This window comes from Mizuhopecten yessoensis, unplaced genomic scaffold (assembly GCF_002113885.1).
Source record: "Mizuhopecten yessoensis strain PY_sf001 unplaced genomic scaffold, ASM211388v2 scaffold11161, whole genome shotgun sequence".
Classification (NCBI taxonomy): Eukaryota; Metazoa; Mollusca; class Bivalvia; order Pectinida; family Pectinidae; genus Mizuhopecten; species Mizuhopecten yessoensis.
Genome location: NW_018408910.1, coordinates 376,751 through 394,086, shown reverse-complemented (window position 1 = coordinate 394,086; position 17,336 = coordinate 376,751). Strand labels below are relative to the sequence as shown.

Sequence of the window (17,336 nt, the reverse complement as noted above, 5' to 3'; positions counted from 1 at the left end):
TGTTAAATAATACAGCAGGGCCTATATATAAGAGATACATTTTAAAGGTCAGTTCGATAAGATCTAGGTTTCTAATTTTACAGTGCAAATTCTTTTAACCAAGATACAGGTATTGACCAATATTTGTTAATTATTTTAATAATTAAGTAATATCAAATTTTGACTTAGTCGATTGGGCTATCTTTTTTAAAACCACTAGTCCATGTTGAGATGTCACTAGTTTCATGCGTACCCATGCCGAAGCTACCCTTTTTGTCTACGTATACAGACCAGTAAAATTAGAGATACATGTACAAGCTCGGTGAACTGACAAGTGGTTTTTGAAATAGATTTCTAGCCATGTATATAATATACTTTGTAAACTGTCTGATCTAAAGTCACTGTAAAAACATGATTAGCAAAATAAAACAAACTGCAAGGGAACCAAAACAATTTTACAGTTATATCTCTCAAACTTCTTTCCAAATTAAAGCTCTGTGTGTTTAACTACTTTGGAACCCAACCTTTAAAAAGTTCAATGTTATACACTGTAAAAAATAGCAAGTGTTACAGACTAAAGTCCTATATACATGTATGTACATACATTTATATCATGCTGTAAATGACTGTCAGCGTGCAGTATACTGGGTAGGGAAGTGTCATTGACGCATGCGACTGTCTGATTAATTATACGTATACATGAACGTTGGACATTTTGTTATTTTAATTCAATTTCTATAACTTTATCGAAGGTTTGACTGTGGACTATTTATTTTAAAACATATTTATATATAATATCCTTTCCTTCTCGAAAATAAAATTTGAACATAATACACTGTAATAAATATTGGCAATCATTCAATTTAATTTAATTTAGATGAAATTTTAATGAAGGTACAATTTAACAAAATAAATCCATGTATTCCAGGATCTGTCTTGCGCACCGATAATGTATGTTTGTTAATATGTATATATTGTGACAGTTTAATTACTTTTAAAAGAAACAAAATATTGACTGCATGTATCAAAATGTTTCAATCCACTTTACTTCATTTTTAAAAAAAAATGTAGAATTTTCTGAAGTTTTTCTTGTTCAACATCGATTAAGGAATCTAAAAAAGATCTTATTTGAGATCTTGGCATTTTTCCTGTCAGATCAAATTGGGAAGAAAAAATGTTAAAAATTTCATTGAGAATTAAGGGGCCAAATCCCTACACATATAAATTGTAGTAGGTTAAATTAAAACTGACAGGATATGCATTGATCATTTAGTCGGCCACTGACCTGTGTAATGGGTTTGAACTTGTATCATTGAATTATTGTGTCGTTTCAATTCACATAGTCAATTTGGTTCAATTTGTATCTATTTTTTACCTGTGGGACAGTATGCTGTACAAAAACTTTGTTTACATAATTATTTAGTGTGCCTCCTTGATCGAAAGTCAGGTCATGATCACCCCAGCTCCTGATGTAAACAAACGTAAATACAAATGGTCTGACATTTCCACTGTATGGGCTAGCAACATGACAACTGTAGATTGTAATGTGAAATTCTCGTTTAAATACCTTCTCAACCCTAGCTATATATTACAGTATGACCAGCATGATAGTTAAGGTTCCATACTGTGACATGCATCACAGACTTGACTGTGATAGCATGACCTACTGAACCCTAGTGTGACCAGTCTGCTCTGTCCTATTGTGACCAGTCTGCTCTGTCCTAGTGTGACCAGTCTGTACTGTGACCTGCTCCACCCTAGTGTGACCAGTCTGCTCTGTCCTATTGTGACCAGTATGTACTGTGACCTGTTGAACCCTAGTGTGACCAGTCTGCTCTGTCCCATTGTGACCAGTATGTACTTTGACCTGCTCCACCCTAGTGTGAACAGTCTGCTCTGTCTTATTGTGACCAGTATATGTAATGTGACCTGCTGAACCCTAGTGTGACCAGTCTGCTCTGTCCTATTGTGACCAACTATACTGTGACCTGCTGAACCCTAGTGTGACCAGTCTGCTCTGTCCTATTGTGACCAGTATATGTACTATGACCTGCTGAACCCTAGTGTGACCAGTCTGTTCTGTCCTATTGTGACCAACTGTACTGTGACCTGCTGAACCCTAGTGTGAACTGCTGAACCCTAGTGTGATCAGTCTGATCTGTCCTATTGTGACCAGTATGTACTGTGACCTGCTGAACCCTAGTGTGACCAGTCTGCTCTGTCCTATTGTGACCAACTATACTGTGACCTGCTGAACCCTAGTGTGACCAGTCTGCTCTGTCCCATTGTGACCAGTATGTACTGTGACCTGCTCCACCCTAGTGTGACCAGTCTGCTCTGTCCTATTGTGACCAGTATATGTACTGTGACCTGCTGAACCCTAGTGTGACCAGTCTGCTCTGACCTATTGTGACCAACTGTACTGTGACTAGTCTGAATTATTCTGACGTTTTATCGACTTTTTTATATCGGTCTGTCATCGATTAACGTCGTAACTCCGGCCTTCTATAATATGCGGGAAATATGCGCCCCGCGCCTGGAGCGCACTTCAAACTGATATTTTAGAAACAAATCGTCACTTTCACACACATGTCGCACATGGATCGAAAGATCTATTCTTTATGCACAAGATGAACATACATAACATGCCTCAAATAACCAATACAATCACTAAAAACATATTTTTTCAAACTTACTCTGTTTTACTCTAGTTTTTTTTATAGCCCCGCCTTCTAATGCCACTTGACTAAAATCTCGCCGGCCTACGTCATAACATTGGGAAATACCTTCAGTAACGGGGGATCTCGTCAAGTCATGTGACATTGTTCATGGCCTAATTTCCATTAAAAACATGGGTTGGTATAGAAAACGTTGGAAAATACTTTTCGTAATGATCTTTGAAACATTTTATTGATACCACCTAGTGCATAAAGAATATATCTTTCGATCCATGTACGACATGTGTGTGAAAGTGACGATTTGTTTCTAAAATATCAGTTTGAAGTGCTCCATGGGCGCGGGTCGCATATTTCCCGCATATTATAGAGGGCCAGAGTTCTGACGTTAATCGACGACAGACCGATATCAAAAAAGTCAATAAAACGTTAGAATAATTCGGACTAAACTATGACCTGCTGAACCCTAGTGTGACGAGTCTGCTCTGTCCTATTGTGACTAAACTGTACTGTGACCTGCTCCACCTTAGTGTGACCATCCAGTCTGCTCTGTCCTGTTGTGACCAACTGTACTGTGACCTATTGAACCCTAGTGTGACCAGTCTGCTCTGTCCTATTGTGACCAGTATGTACTGTGACCTGCTCCACCCTAGTGTGACCAGTCTGCTCTGTCCTATTGTGACCATACTGTAGGTTGACCTGCTGAACCCTAGTGTTACCAGTCTGCTCTGTCCTATTGTGAACAACTGTACTGTGACCTGCTCGAGCTCCACCCTAGTGTGACCAAACTGTACTGTGCCTTGCTCCATCAAAGATTGAGTGATCACCAGACAGCTGGTTTACAGTAACCTGCTCCACCATAGGGTGACCAGCCTGCTCCATCCTAATTATATATATATATAATGTGACCAGTCTGTGCTGTGACCAGACTGTAGGTTGACCTGCTCAACCTCAACCAAAAATGTAACCAGAATGCAACGTGAGCTGGTCTTCCCAAGAGTTACCAGAATCTGACCATTCTGTTCCATCCTAATGTGACCTGTCTGTAATGTGACCTGCTCCACCCTATAGTGTGACCAGACTTTATCATAACCTGCTGATCATTCCAGCTCCTGATGTAAATAAACATAAATACAAATGGTCTGACAAATCTATTGTATGAGCTATCAAGTGTATAGTAACCTGCTACACCCTAGTGTGACCAGACTGGACAGTAACCTGCTCCACCCAAGTATGGCCAAACTGGACTGTGACCTGCTCCACCCAGGTGTGACCAGACTGGACAGTGACCTGCTCTACCCTAGTGTGACCAGACTGGACAGTCACCTGCTCCACCCAAGTATGACCAGACTGGATAGTAATCTGCTCTACCCTAGTGTGACCAGACTGGACAGTAACCTGCTCCACCCAGGTGTGACCAGACTGGACTGTGACCTGCTCTACCCTAGTGGGACCAGACTGGACAGTAACCTGCTCCCCCCAAGTATGACCAGACTGGATAGTAACTCCTATTGTGACCAGTATGTACTGTGACCTGCTCCACCCTAGTGTGACCAGTCTGCTCTGTCCTATTGGGACCAGTATATGTACTGTGACCTGCTGAACCCTAGTGTGACCAGTCTGCTCTGTCCTATTGGGACCAGTATATGTACTGTGACCTGCTGAACCCTAGTGTGACCAGTCTGCTCTGTCCTATTGTGACCAGTATATGTACTGTGACCTGCTGAACCCTAGTGTGACCAGTCTGCTCTGTCCTATTGGGACCAGTATATGTACTGTGACCTGCTGAACCCTAGTGTGACCAGTCTGCTCTGTCCTATTGTGACCAGTATGTACTGTGACCTGCTCCGCCCTAGTGTGACCAGTCTGCTCTGTCCTATTGTGACCAGTATGTACTGTGACCTGCTCCGCCCTAGTGTGACCAGTCTGCTCTGTCCTATTGGGACCAGTATATGTACTGTGACCTGCTGAACCCTAGTGTGACCAGTCTGCTCTGTCCTATTGGGACCAGTATATGTACTGTGACCTGCTGAACCCTAGTGTGACCAGTCTGCTCTGTCCTATTGGGACCAGTATATGTACTGTGACCTGCTGAACCCTAGTGTGACCAGTCTGCTCTGTCCTATTGGGACCAGTATATGTACTGTGACCTGCTGAACCCTAGTGTGACCAGTCTGCTCTGTCCTATTGGGACCAGTATATGTACTGTGACCTGCTGAACCCTAGTGTGACCAGTCTGCTCTGTCCTATTGTGACCAGTATATGTACTGTGACCTGCTGAACCCTAGTGTGACCAGTCTGCTCTGTCCTATTGGGACCAGTATATGTACTGTGACCTGCTGAACCCTAGTGTGACCAGTCTGCTCTGTCCTATTGGGACCAGTATATGTACTGTGACCTGCTGAACCCTAGTGTGACCAGTCTGCTCTGTCCTATTGGGACCAGTATATGTACTGTGACCTGCTGAACCCTAGTGTGACCAGTCTGCTCTGTCCTATTGGGACCAGTATATGTACTGTGACCTGCTGAACCCTAGTGTGACCAGTCTGCTCTGTCCTATTGGGACCAGTATATGTACTGTGACCTGCTGAACCCTAGTGTGACCAGTCTGCTCTGTCCTATTGGGACCAGTATATGTACTGTGACCTGCTGAACCCTAGTGTGACCAGTCTGCTCTGTCCTATTGTGACCAGTATATGTACTGTGACCTGCTGAACCCTAGTGTGACCAGTCTGCTCTGTCCTATTGTGACCAGTATGTACTGTGACCTGCTCCACCCTAGTGTGACCAGACTGGATAGTACCCTGCTCCACCCAAGTGTGACCAGACTGGACAGTGACCTGCTCTACCCTAGTGTGACCAGACTGGATAGTAACCTGCTCCACCCAAGTGTGACCAGACTGGACAGTAACCTGCTCCACCCAAGTATGACCAGACTGGATAGTAACCTGCTCCACCCAGGTGTGACCAGATAGACTGGACTGTGACCTGCTCCACCCTAGTGTGACCAGACTGGACAGTAACCTGCTCCACCCAAGTGTGACTCGAAAAAGACTTACCTGCTCTGCTCAAGTGTGACCAGACTGCACTGTGGTTTGTAACCACTCAAATGTAACCAGACTGCTATGAGACCTGCTCCACCCAAGTGTGACAAGACCTCTGACAGAGACTTGCTTTACCCTAGCATGAGCAGACTCTCATATAGTAGTGTGGTATATATAGCTGGTCCCACCTATAGTGGGACCACGATCTGTCTATACATATCGTGACACAGTCCTTGAGTCGTCAGGTACCACTTTATTGGATGTTTAAATACCTCTCTCTATACAAATAATCCAACAGTCTGAAATAGCGTTCATTCAGCTTTGATATATCAGTTTGACCAGATGTGGCTACACATTCTGCTTGGAATTCTGAAAGAGAATAAATAGAAATGAACATTGCACTCTTTATGGATTTTATTTGGATTTTCTGTTCTTCGCTGATTTGAGGGAGTTCAAGAGGATGTGAACTGCAATAAGTAAAAGTGATGTATTTAAAGCTATAACAGAAACTTAATTTACATAAAGTTATCTTTAAGTTTTGAGCATCATATTTGAGAATTAAGTATGATTATTCAGCTTTTAGAATAAACATGTAATTTGCATTAATGATTTTTCAAGGTATGCTAGCAGTTATTGATACATGTACCTCAAATTATCTATGACAAATGTTGAATTAATTAGGCCAAAAAACAAAATTATGTTTGTTTAGATTTAATTGTTTATAATAATTTCATTTCGGTATTTTTTTTATTTTCATGAATTAATATTATGCTTTAATTATATTTCAAATGTTACAATGCACTTCCACACATTATAACAATGGCTATTAATTTGGCAAGAATCATAGGTCAGACTCTCAGACCAGGAAGAAAGTACAGTCTGGTTGTGAACTTTTCCTGCATAGCTAATGAATTAATCTTAGATTCAAGTAGGTGATAAACTATTTAGCTAAGGTCGGCAGCAAAGTCTAGGGTAGGTCAAGATACTTGAAACACACATTCAGGTTTTTTGGCCTTTATATAATACGTATACATATACCTGGCATCAATATATTGATTTGAGGATGTGATTTAATTTTTATCAGTGTTCAGTTATTTGCAATAGGCAGTAATGAGTTCTGAAAATCAATAATGAACGACAATCATTGATCATGGGACACTTTATATAATAAGAATGTTTATGATCAGAATCTATAATAAATTAATCTTTAATATTATAATTTAAATTGCTTATTTAATATGCAATATCTATATAAGATTATATCAAGATGAATGCGTTGTACCTCTACAAGCCTACAGTTTAAGCACTCTATAAGATAATGTTTAATACCTTCCTAATACTTACTGAGTTTTTTGAACTCAAGAAATCTGTGGTCTCTCATAGGCTTAACTAGTTTCTGTAACGTTTTTTACTAAGTAATCTTTATATTCAGCCATGTGTGCAGTTAAACATTTTTTTTGGAGAAAATTGCTATTGTCAAAAACATGCCTCTTTTGCCATTGTAGGGGTATTGTGGACAAGAATGAAGATATAATTGATATTGATAATGATCAAAGTTAACACACGAGCTCATACTTGCCATTACTCTCCCTATTTTAGGAGGGAGACTCCCGATTTCGGACCCTTAAATTTTATATTTCCTATCGGTGAATTTGCTGAACTATTCCTATATATTCTAAAATCTAATGATGTGTGACCTTAGGCGATAGAATTAGACACTTTTTTTTATTTTTTATTTTTTTATTTTGAGCATGTCAAATTTTGTCCATGGAAATTTCAAACGGTTGGCAAGTATGGCAGCAGTATATATATACGCTAAGACAACAATTGCAAGCTTAAAACACTGTTATTATAGGGAGATTTTATACTAAAGAGACAATATAGATATTGATCGATGTATTGAAATTATTAATAGGAAATATTGATATTTTCATTCACATAAATAAAAACATTTTTATCATCAGATTGAAAACACAATTAGCTGGAAATGATTTTATCGACCTTGAACCATGCAGCTCTAGATTGAATGTGTTTGAGCAAATATTGAAACCATTGCTGTGAGCAATTAATTGTGTGAATTGAATTGCTTTTAGTGGGTGTCATTGATTTTAATAGTTGCTAAGGTAGGAGTTAGGTGGACAACTACAGTCGACATTATATATATGTATGACACTGTATATTGGGAAATTTTTGCAACATTTTAATTTTCTCCTTTTTCGCCCTGCACAATGAGGATGAATTTAATTATTACAGCAAACAATATTGAGCGATAAAATAAAAATAGTAATCAAATTTGAAGGGCAAAATTAGCGTTGGGCAAAAACAGACTTTATTGGAATATTCTAGGGCGAAACATTGATTGGTGAAAGTGTTCTGGTATACAGTTTATATATATATTCACAGCTGTATAAATCTGTGAAAATAAACATTTAATGCATGCAAAACTCATGGACAAGTACGTATCTTGATTGATATATTCTAGATCTTCTGATAATCAACTCCTCAACAATACAAACCAAAAGTGAACACACCTATATAATGCCTGTGATTTATTAAGACCATTAAACAATTTCTTCAATTTTATCTGTTGAAAATTATGTAACTTTGATAAGTATATATAATGATCACAATTTAATTTGTTCCCAATTTGGAAAGACTTTTCAATAGGTATTGTTTGCATAGCTATTTATATAAACATGTAGGTACATGTCCACAGGTTTTATCAGGGCTTTTAAGTTTGTACCGAAAAATATAGTAAAACATTATAAGGAAATGTTAGATTTCCGTGACAGGACGTCTTTTATATTTGGTATGTTTGTATAGTCATCAGATCAGAACAGATCAAACACTTTTAAGGTTACGTATATGCTTTGTACTACTGTTTATAATAGAGTTATATTACATATACTCTCTAATACGTCCCTGTATCTCAGTGTTTAGTGTCATGGGCCAAGTGTAATTAAATACGGTGAAGGTTCGGAAAGATCAACAAAAATGGTATACAGTGTACATGTTTATACGACAAAATAATTATAACCTTTTTATGTTCAAAGAATCTAATGTTAATCTGGACTAAAGTCTCGGTCGATGTATTGGAATCGGTCATTATGACAAATATATGCCTATTGATAGCTTCAATGATGGTCATTATCATCTGGTGTACATGTATGAACACGTGTGCTTGTATGTACGTAGGCCTTCATTACGATATTAACCTGTGTACTACACACCTATTTTTAGCTATTTTTAACTAACCTTTAAGATATATTGGACCTTATATAACATACATCAGCAGTCTATGTACACTATACAGTGCTTACCTATTTATTGCTTCTAATGATCTCATTAACTATTAATGTTTTTTCATGACCTGATGTGTGCTGTACCTGTCAAGTTTAATTCTGGCTGACGAATCAGGACCACAGAAATATTGATTCCAATGTTATTGATCTGACGTTTCCAAACAATTCAAAAACAAATATTTTTAATGTATGATTTATATATACGCCCAGGACACATGCTTGTCTATGCTGAACATGCATGTATGAGTCTCCCTATTTTGGCGGGAAACTCATGAGTTTTCACTTTCATTCTTCTGACTCAGACTTTGAATTTTGTCACTAGAATTCCCATACTATTGTTTTTTTAACCAAATCCATTTAAAAACATGTATTTATTGCACAGAATGGGATAGTTGGCACCAATTGTCAAATAGATTCGTGCACTGAAGTAAGATAAGATTATTTATTATTCTGCCACTCAGATTTCCCTAATTCTAAAATTGAAAATACAAAATGTACTTGTTCTAGCGTGTGCATGCATTACCTGCAGTAAGTATAATACACGTTTCTACCCCCTACGTTTTGTACTAGCCATAGGTACAAGTTGTATTGAACATTTATATCAGTGGAAACAACTTTTAAGAAGCTGATTTGTAACATATATATTGATAACAGAAACCCTGCTATCGATTGCTGTGGTTTTATAGCTTTACTGCTGCCAAGTTTTCAAATTGATTACGTTACATTTTTATCACACGCACAGAAAACGGATATATATCATTTAAAGGATTATGTCAATTAAACTTATGCTTCAAGAATATTTTATGCTGAAATTTAACATTTAAATTGCTGAGAAACTAGATGGATTTGAAACACCGTTAACAATTTGGTGGTTAATGTATACGTATACAGGTATTGACTGATATGTATATATATATACATGTACGTACCAGTTAGTGATTTTTTTGGATCTGTCTAAGTAGGAATGAGAGCTTACAATTTTGTTGTATAGAATATTCAACTATACCTGAATGAGATACATGAAGTTTCATGATTATACCTGTACTATAGGTATATATGTATGTGTATAAGGCTTTTTCCCCGAGCTGGAGTCATTGACTCTAATTATAATCTTATCTCATGAAGGCAGCAGCTAATGCTGAACATGCCCTGAAGAGCTACTTAGTATAGGAGATTGAGGCTGCAGCTGAACAGCAGCGGATGATGAAAGCTCTCCGGGGATAATCCCAGGCATTGTCGTACATAGTGAGGATATTGTGTTACCTGTTGGAATGACTGTCTGACTTCAGTAACGTACGTGTATGCGAGGATTACTGGGTTCAGAAAGAAATCTGATAAAATGTTCACGAAATATTTCATTGAAATGATCAGTTTAATTTTATCTCCATAAATGTATATAACTTCAATACTCTAGATAAGGGACTAATATATTATATATGTTTAGTCAACATAACTGTCAGGTTATAAGCTGGTGGGTATACAGAACAGTTGTCATTCGCGGCGTTTACTGGTATTGCGACGGATGAGGTTACAGCTGTGTGAATAATGTGTTTCCATAGCAATCTAAAGTTGTTTATTTACAGTCATGCAGGATCATTATTGTAGGAGCATGTTTTTCCTGGAATATTTCGCTAATGGTGATATTTTGGACCAAGATCAGCTAAGCAATGATCAGTGATAATATAACATATTGTCTCTGCAATGAAATTTCAACTTAGCATTTATATAATCAGTCAGTCTGCTGGGATGTACCTTTAACGGAAGTTATTAACGATTTCATTTGTTTATAGTTGAGTTGTCATGGTAACTTGTTTTTTTATATTAATATTTCATTCAGATATGCTTGATTAGCCAATAGTGTTGGAACTTGTGTGAGATAATTGTTTTCATATAAATATTTAATTTAGATGGCAAGTTTGCTGGAGGAATCCGGATCTGTTACTCGCGGAGTCAATGTCCTGTCATACACAATGATGATATGTGTAAAATATTACACGTCAGTTACAACGAGGAACTGACGGGTCTAGTCTAGCTGTCAGCAGAAAACTGATTATTACATGTTTGTTCTAATCAAGTGATGTGTCGACTATAGCAATTTATCTTGTGGTGAAGTTTGGAATGAATTCCTGAAGGATATAAAATATTCAGAAACTGCATGGAAAACCAAAAGACGAAAACACTTAATTTTGTGTAACAAATAAAATAGGGAAGAATTGAAAGGAGAAAATGATATCTGTAAGACAAAACCTTATTGTCTGAAGTATGGAAAGTGACGTAGACAAGGAGGTCACCAAAACGCCTCCAAAAGAAAGTCCGCAGAGAATATTGAATCGTATTGTACCAACACTGCGCCAACATGCTGTGTTGCCGTATATACGACATCAACGCTGGAGTGTGGCGACCGAGGAGAAGGAGTACACGCCAGTGTGTGTACACTTACAAGGGGTGGAGGGGTTGTTCCCTCCAAGAAACACAGGGCCACAGGTATACTCATCGAAACATCACTAGCTTGTTACATTATGTAGATTGTCTTGTTTTCCCTTCAGACATTTCTGAAGATATTATGTCTTTCATCTGTTGAATGTTAATTGCAGTATTTAAATCAGAAATGTATATCTAACAAAATCAATCATTATTAGTATCTATATGTGTAATATGCTAAATAATTTCAGTTTATAGGTCACATATATAAATATGCATCACATTTCAAAAACAATTTTTTAGTAAATTTTGACAGTTACAATGGTTATACAATTATGTACATGTATTCCGAGTCGAACTACCTCCTATCTTAAAGCAGCTAGTTACCGGTAATTGTAATTTGAAGTATAATGTAACAAGATAAGAAAAGTTCCCTCCAACTTTTCTGTATTTCTAAGAGTCATTGGCATGCATTTCTTAATGTAAATGCTTTAAAACTAATATTTAGTGTTAGGAACAAAACAGTACTAAAGCAACTCTTTCACATAGCATTTTGGTAATTACTTCATTTCGACACACTGTAAGCAAAGCAGCTATGTTGAATTGATTTATATTTATAAATGGAACCTTTATTTTAGGCAATCATCTACTTTTAAAACTCCTCATTGAAGTTTTAACTGTTTGTTAATTGAACAGTTGCATTAAGAGAGCTAGACCAGTACGACCACCTGCTGGTACACCTTTACGGACTTCCTGAAGCTGGTCTCTGAATGCAGGTGTGATCCTCTTACATCTTATAAATTTGCCATTTTTTCTCGTGTAATTTCAGAATGAGAGTAAAACAGTGGAATACCAGCTTAGTATAAGCCTCTACGATCTGAATTTTCGCCACTTCTTTGGTCGACAATGGATTGGGCCGTACACCTCGATGAATGCGAACCAGAAGAAGCCGAAACTGAAATACAACCAGGTTTGTTACTGTTCCGTGTGTGTTACAAAATACAATTCATAACCAATTTTTGGGTTGATACAACCAGGACTTTTCAACCATTAAGATTAGGACATATTCCCTGGAGATGTATAGGCTATTGGTAACAGTTTTCTCTATGGAATTGACACATCCTTAGCATTTCAGAGTTGGTAGCTTGCCTCTCTTTGGTAAGACGTTTCCAGAGTCATATATAACAGCTTATAAAGAAGATTAGTTGTATTTTTAGTGCACATGTTGAGTAAAACCTTATTTTATTCTTTTTCTGTCACACTGACGATCCTTGATTTTCCCGGACACATAGAAGTCTGTGATTAATATAATGCAGGGATAAATGCAGGAATAGAAATAAATCACTCGGTTGTCGAGCTGACGGAAAATAAAAACATAATAGAACCATGACAGATATATATATATTCATGTGGTATTATTTTAGATACATGAGGGGGAATTTTTAACTGAAATAGGGGGAAATAATGCCAAAATTGGAGAGGGGACTGGAATAGGCCTTGATATGTGGCCATAAAAATTACCTGTATAGCCTCACAATTACTCCAGCCATCAACTGTCTGCCTTTTTCTAACTGGTAGAAATATACATGGCATTGACTTTCTTGAATTCCATGTTAGTATTTTCAGTAGTGGTATAAATTGTCACCTTTCATGAAATAGCCATGTAGTAAATTCTGTAATGATCACATAAAAGTATTCATTAAATCTTTGATTATTTTGGTTTGCAGAATGTGTATTTCCATACGTCGTTAGGCAATGCAAGTCTTGCCGGCGTTGTCGAGGCTGTTGCTACAGTCAGAGAAGAGGATGGCAAGCAGAAGAAGTCAACATGCGCCTGGGGCCTCATCCGTATCTTTAAGTCTAACGAGGATCTCCCAGACTTCGGCCGAGCCTCAAACCTCCCCGTCCAGAAGTATGATTTTATTTATGACCCCACAAATTTCTTCTCGCCTCAATCATCATAAAGTTCTAACATTAATACTATGTATATAGCAATGGAGAGTTTATTTCACTCTGTGTGTCAAAGCTCTGGGCTTTAACTCATTAAACGTGGCTTTTTATAATGAACTATTCCAACCTTTGAATTGGGAGAGTTCAATTGTGTCTTCAGGGATGTATGAGTTACAATTATATTGCGTATTCATATTTAGATCAATTAGTCTGAGAAAGGTACAGAAAAACAAATCAATACCTCTGATTGACAATTCAAACATTTCTTTGGTTGTGAGAAAATGTATTGATATGTTGTTTGAATTAACACAAGCTTAAGTCACAAGGCTCAAAGCCCGGTTAGCTTTGTTAGTCATTAACACAAGCTTAAGTCACAAGGCTCAAAACCTGATTAGTTTTGTTAATCATAAACACAAAATTTAAAAATGTGTTTTTAAGAAATTTCTGAACATGTACTTTAACAAATTAAATATGCATTTCTACCCTATTTTAATCAATTGTAGTTTTTAATCTCAATTTAAAAAAAAAATCTAAGTCAAAGTGGTCTAGAAGCGAATTTCTGTCTTTCAACAATAACTAATTATTGAGCAGTGATGGTTTTCCTAATTAACTTGATGTAAACGATTATTGTTGAATGCTTTTGCGATACATTGTATCAACTTGTAGTTTGTGCTGTTAATTCAAACTGTTTCAAAAATGAACTGGATGCACACTGGGAATACACTGATTTATTATATAACCCCAACGCTTTTTTATGAACTGTAGTTTGGTAACAATCAAAAAGTTTTTGTTTTAATTTTTAACACAATTATTATGTTTAATTTTGAATCTGGTGTAGAGGATATGAAATCCTTTACCAGAAATCTATCAGTAGATTAAACATCATTAAATGTTGCTTTTATCATGAATTAAAATAATTGTATACTTCATGTTTCATTTGAATTAAGTATACATCAGTTGGTCATTATTTTTAATTATAGAATTCAGATGTTTTATGGAACACCAAGAGCACTTTTCTTCATGGAGGAACCGATTGAGAGTAAGTGGATGTTTTTCAATTGAATTTAATTGAATAATAATGGACAAAGGCTTAAAGCCTCTAGGCCATTTTTTAATTGAATTTTATTGAATAATAATGGAAAAGGCTTAAAGCCTCTAGGCCCATATCAATAAATATTTAACAAATTATTTGCAAGAGTGTCCAAAACAGCTTTATAAATATGTAAAACATAGTCTTATTGTGTTTTACGTATCATAGATTGTTTCTTTAAAAGGTATATCAATTAAAATTTCAAACTCCCTATATAGCTAACTGTTTGAGCGTTAACAACATGTAGAGGTGGATTGTCCCACACATCTACTACTCTAGATGTGAACGAGTTTCTCCTCCGTGTCGACAATTTGTGTATACCCTATTATTCATTGTAATAATACTTTACTTCTTACCATGTACTATTATTGACAATGTACAGGGTATCTATACAGTGAATCTCAAATTATTGCATCAAATCTTCTAGTGAAATGTTGGCATTACGGACTTGAGGGATATAACAAGTTTCTACATACCGGTAATTCCTGAGATCAGGTCTATACTTCCAAAGTCGAGGCCGCAGGATATATGGATGGTCAAGGGGACCACTGAAAACTTACTACAGTTTGAAATTCCATACTTCATTTGTACTTACAATATGAAATGCAGAGACATTAAATTGTTATAATTTCCAGCCATATCTAATATTTCACTATCATCTGTATCAATATCCGAATTGCATGTTAAACAAGCTGAAGGATTAAGATGGAATGCTAGCTCCTCCCACCTGTCACATGATTGGTTCAGTTGTTTCCTCAGGGAAGATTCACAGAAGTTGCCAAGGGATGTAGTTTTGACTAACACATGGCTGATAGAGGGCTAACTCCCTGGACAGCAAATTTAATCAGTTACTGTTATATACATATGTGGAGTTAATTATCAGCAAGATGTTTTTGTTTGTGCTCCAGGTGACAGTAACCTGAAGCCGATCCCAGACTGTGTGCTGTCCTATACCCTTGGTACCCACAAAGCCCTGCTAGACGTAATGAACCTTATACCAGAAAATGTCATCGTGGCCAGCAACGACATGATCCCAGGCCTACAGGAAAGCCAGACTCCAGGTAACACATCACCTGTATTTTTTATAGTTTTTAACAGTTCATCAGTCCTTTCTATCATGACATCACATTAAAACAATGAACTTGATATCATAGACTTTAAGATTAAGTCACTGAAAATTTAACAATGATCAGAGAGGGTGTTACAATTTCCAAATTGTTCACAAAAATACTTGGCTGAAGTGTTCAATTGTGCTCAGGAGAGCTGTGGACTTTTGAATGAAAATTTAAAAGTTTTGTTTATAGATCTCATTTGAACAATTGCTGTCTAAAGCAACATACCTTGAGTTTATCTGCAGTCAGCAGAAAGTTCAGTTTACAATATCAATTTTACATTTTGCTCTGCATCATATAATCCTACTGAAGTCATTTGTGGTTTATGAGACCATAAATCTGGAGTGATGATCATGACGTCATTACCCATAGTTGTGATGTCATAATCATAACATTGGAAAGAAAACTGGTTGATACTGGCTGTTGGCTGTTCCATTTATTGAAAATCTACCTTAAATTTTAACAATGATATTTGAAATAGAAATATTGATTAATATTCAAAACCACTGGAAAGTAATTAGATTTGATTGCTGGACTGTTGTGAGTGTATTTTGTTCTGTTATACTATATAATTCTGAACAAGACTGCAGACAAATATTGAAAACGTGCTAAAGCATACTGTTCATTTTATCTGTGATCCTGTTAAGAATTATCAGACTCTTAATTAACTCTGAACAGGATATATACAGTTCAATGTTTAATTGGTGCTTTTCATGCTCATTTAGAAACACTAGAATATATGATGACTTCTGAATATAAAATTATTGTATTTTTTGCATCTTATCGATATATAGCTGCAGTACTAAATTGCCACAGATGTATGAATGTACTACTGTACATGTATAACATGAAAAGTTGTTCCCAGTCAAACTCCTGCCCTTCGCCAGAATAATTTGTATTCACCAAGTGTTAATTTGGCCTTTCCATTTAATTACTATGCATATTACTATGTTGACTAGTGTTCACTGTAATGATATATTCACCCTTATCACGGCAGACGATAAGGGTGAAAATTAAACTCCAGTGAAAATTTCCTGATATACAATAATCTAGGTACTTTTCTATGACTACAGGCAAGGACCAGCTGAAGAAACCCAAGTCTATGCGTAAGATAGCCTGTCAGCTGGAACACGTGAACATCCAACTCCTGCCCACTGTAGACAAATTTGAGGAGGAGCTCTCAGAACTTTTACACAAAGACCGCGTGGAACGAGACGGGCGTGCCACATCTGGCACTCAGGTCACCATCGTCGAGAGGAGATTGCTGGTATGTTTAACATTCCCAAATACTGATTTTAAAAAGGATTTTTTTTTTATGCATAATAATTCAAGCACATTATAGGAATGTTTTGTATTTTGGAAAATAAAGAGGAAGTACTCGAACATAAAGTTACACCCAAAGCTTAATTCTGGTGCCTCTGGTTTTAGACAAGACTTCATTGTTGACAAAAGCATACCTGAAAATCATATTAAACTATTAAATTAAAGAGATGAAAAAAATGTACCTCATGATATGACTGTCCCTTTCAAAAAAGAATATCTGTTAAGGTGGTCAGGTGGCACAGTGGATAATGCACTTGCCTTTTGCAAACATAACAGGAGTTTGATACCCTGATCAGATGCATGTGAAACAGGTATCGGGCCACCTGTCTGAACACTTGGGTTTTCTCCAGGTACTTCGGTTTCCTCCCACATTAAGACTCCCTGTACACTAACATCCTGGCCAACAAGAGTGATTGATATAAATTGTAATAACTTGTTTC

The 17,336-nt window shown here is 36.8% G+C and overlaps 1 protein-coding gene across 6 annotated transcripts in view; it reads left to right on the top strand.

Moving 5' to 3' along the window:
* Window positions 1-17,336, top strand: part of LOC110467111 (nephrocystin-4-like) — a 51,207-nt gene that overhangs the window by 4,646 nt on the left and 29,225 nt on the right. Inside the window, exons 1-7 of one of the 6 annotated variants that reach the window (XM_021524037.1) lie at window positions 6,033-6,174; window positions 10,908-11,484; window positions 12,251-12,391; window positions 13,149-13,333; window positions 14,352-14,410; window positions 15,370-15,522; window positions 16,647-16,840. In XM_021524037.1, coding sequence (XP_021379712.1) covers window positions 11,263-11,484; window positions 12,251-12,391; window positions 13,149-13,333; window positions 14,352-14,410; window positions 15,370-15,522; window positions 16,647-16,840 — 954 coding nt within the window. In that variant the 5' untranslated portion in view covers window positions 6,033-6,174; window positions 10,908-11,262. Of the gene's footprint in view, window positions 1-6,032; window positions 6,181-10,038; window positions 10,294-10,907; window positions 11,485-12,250; window positions 12,392-13,148; window positions 13,334-14,351; window positions 14,411-15,369; window positions 15,523-16,646; window positions 16,841-17,336 lie in introns of those variants that run through there. The other 5 variants (XM_021524036.1, XM_021524035.1, XM_021524038.1 and 2 more) reach the window with 5 other exon arrangements.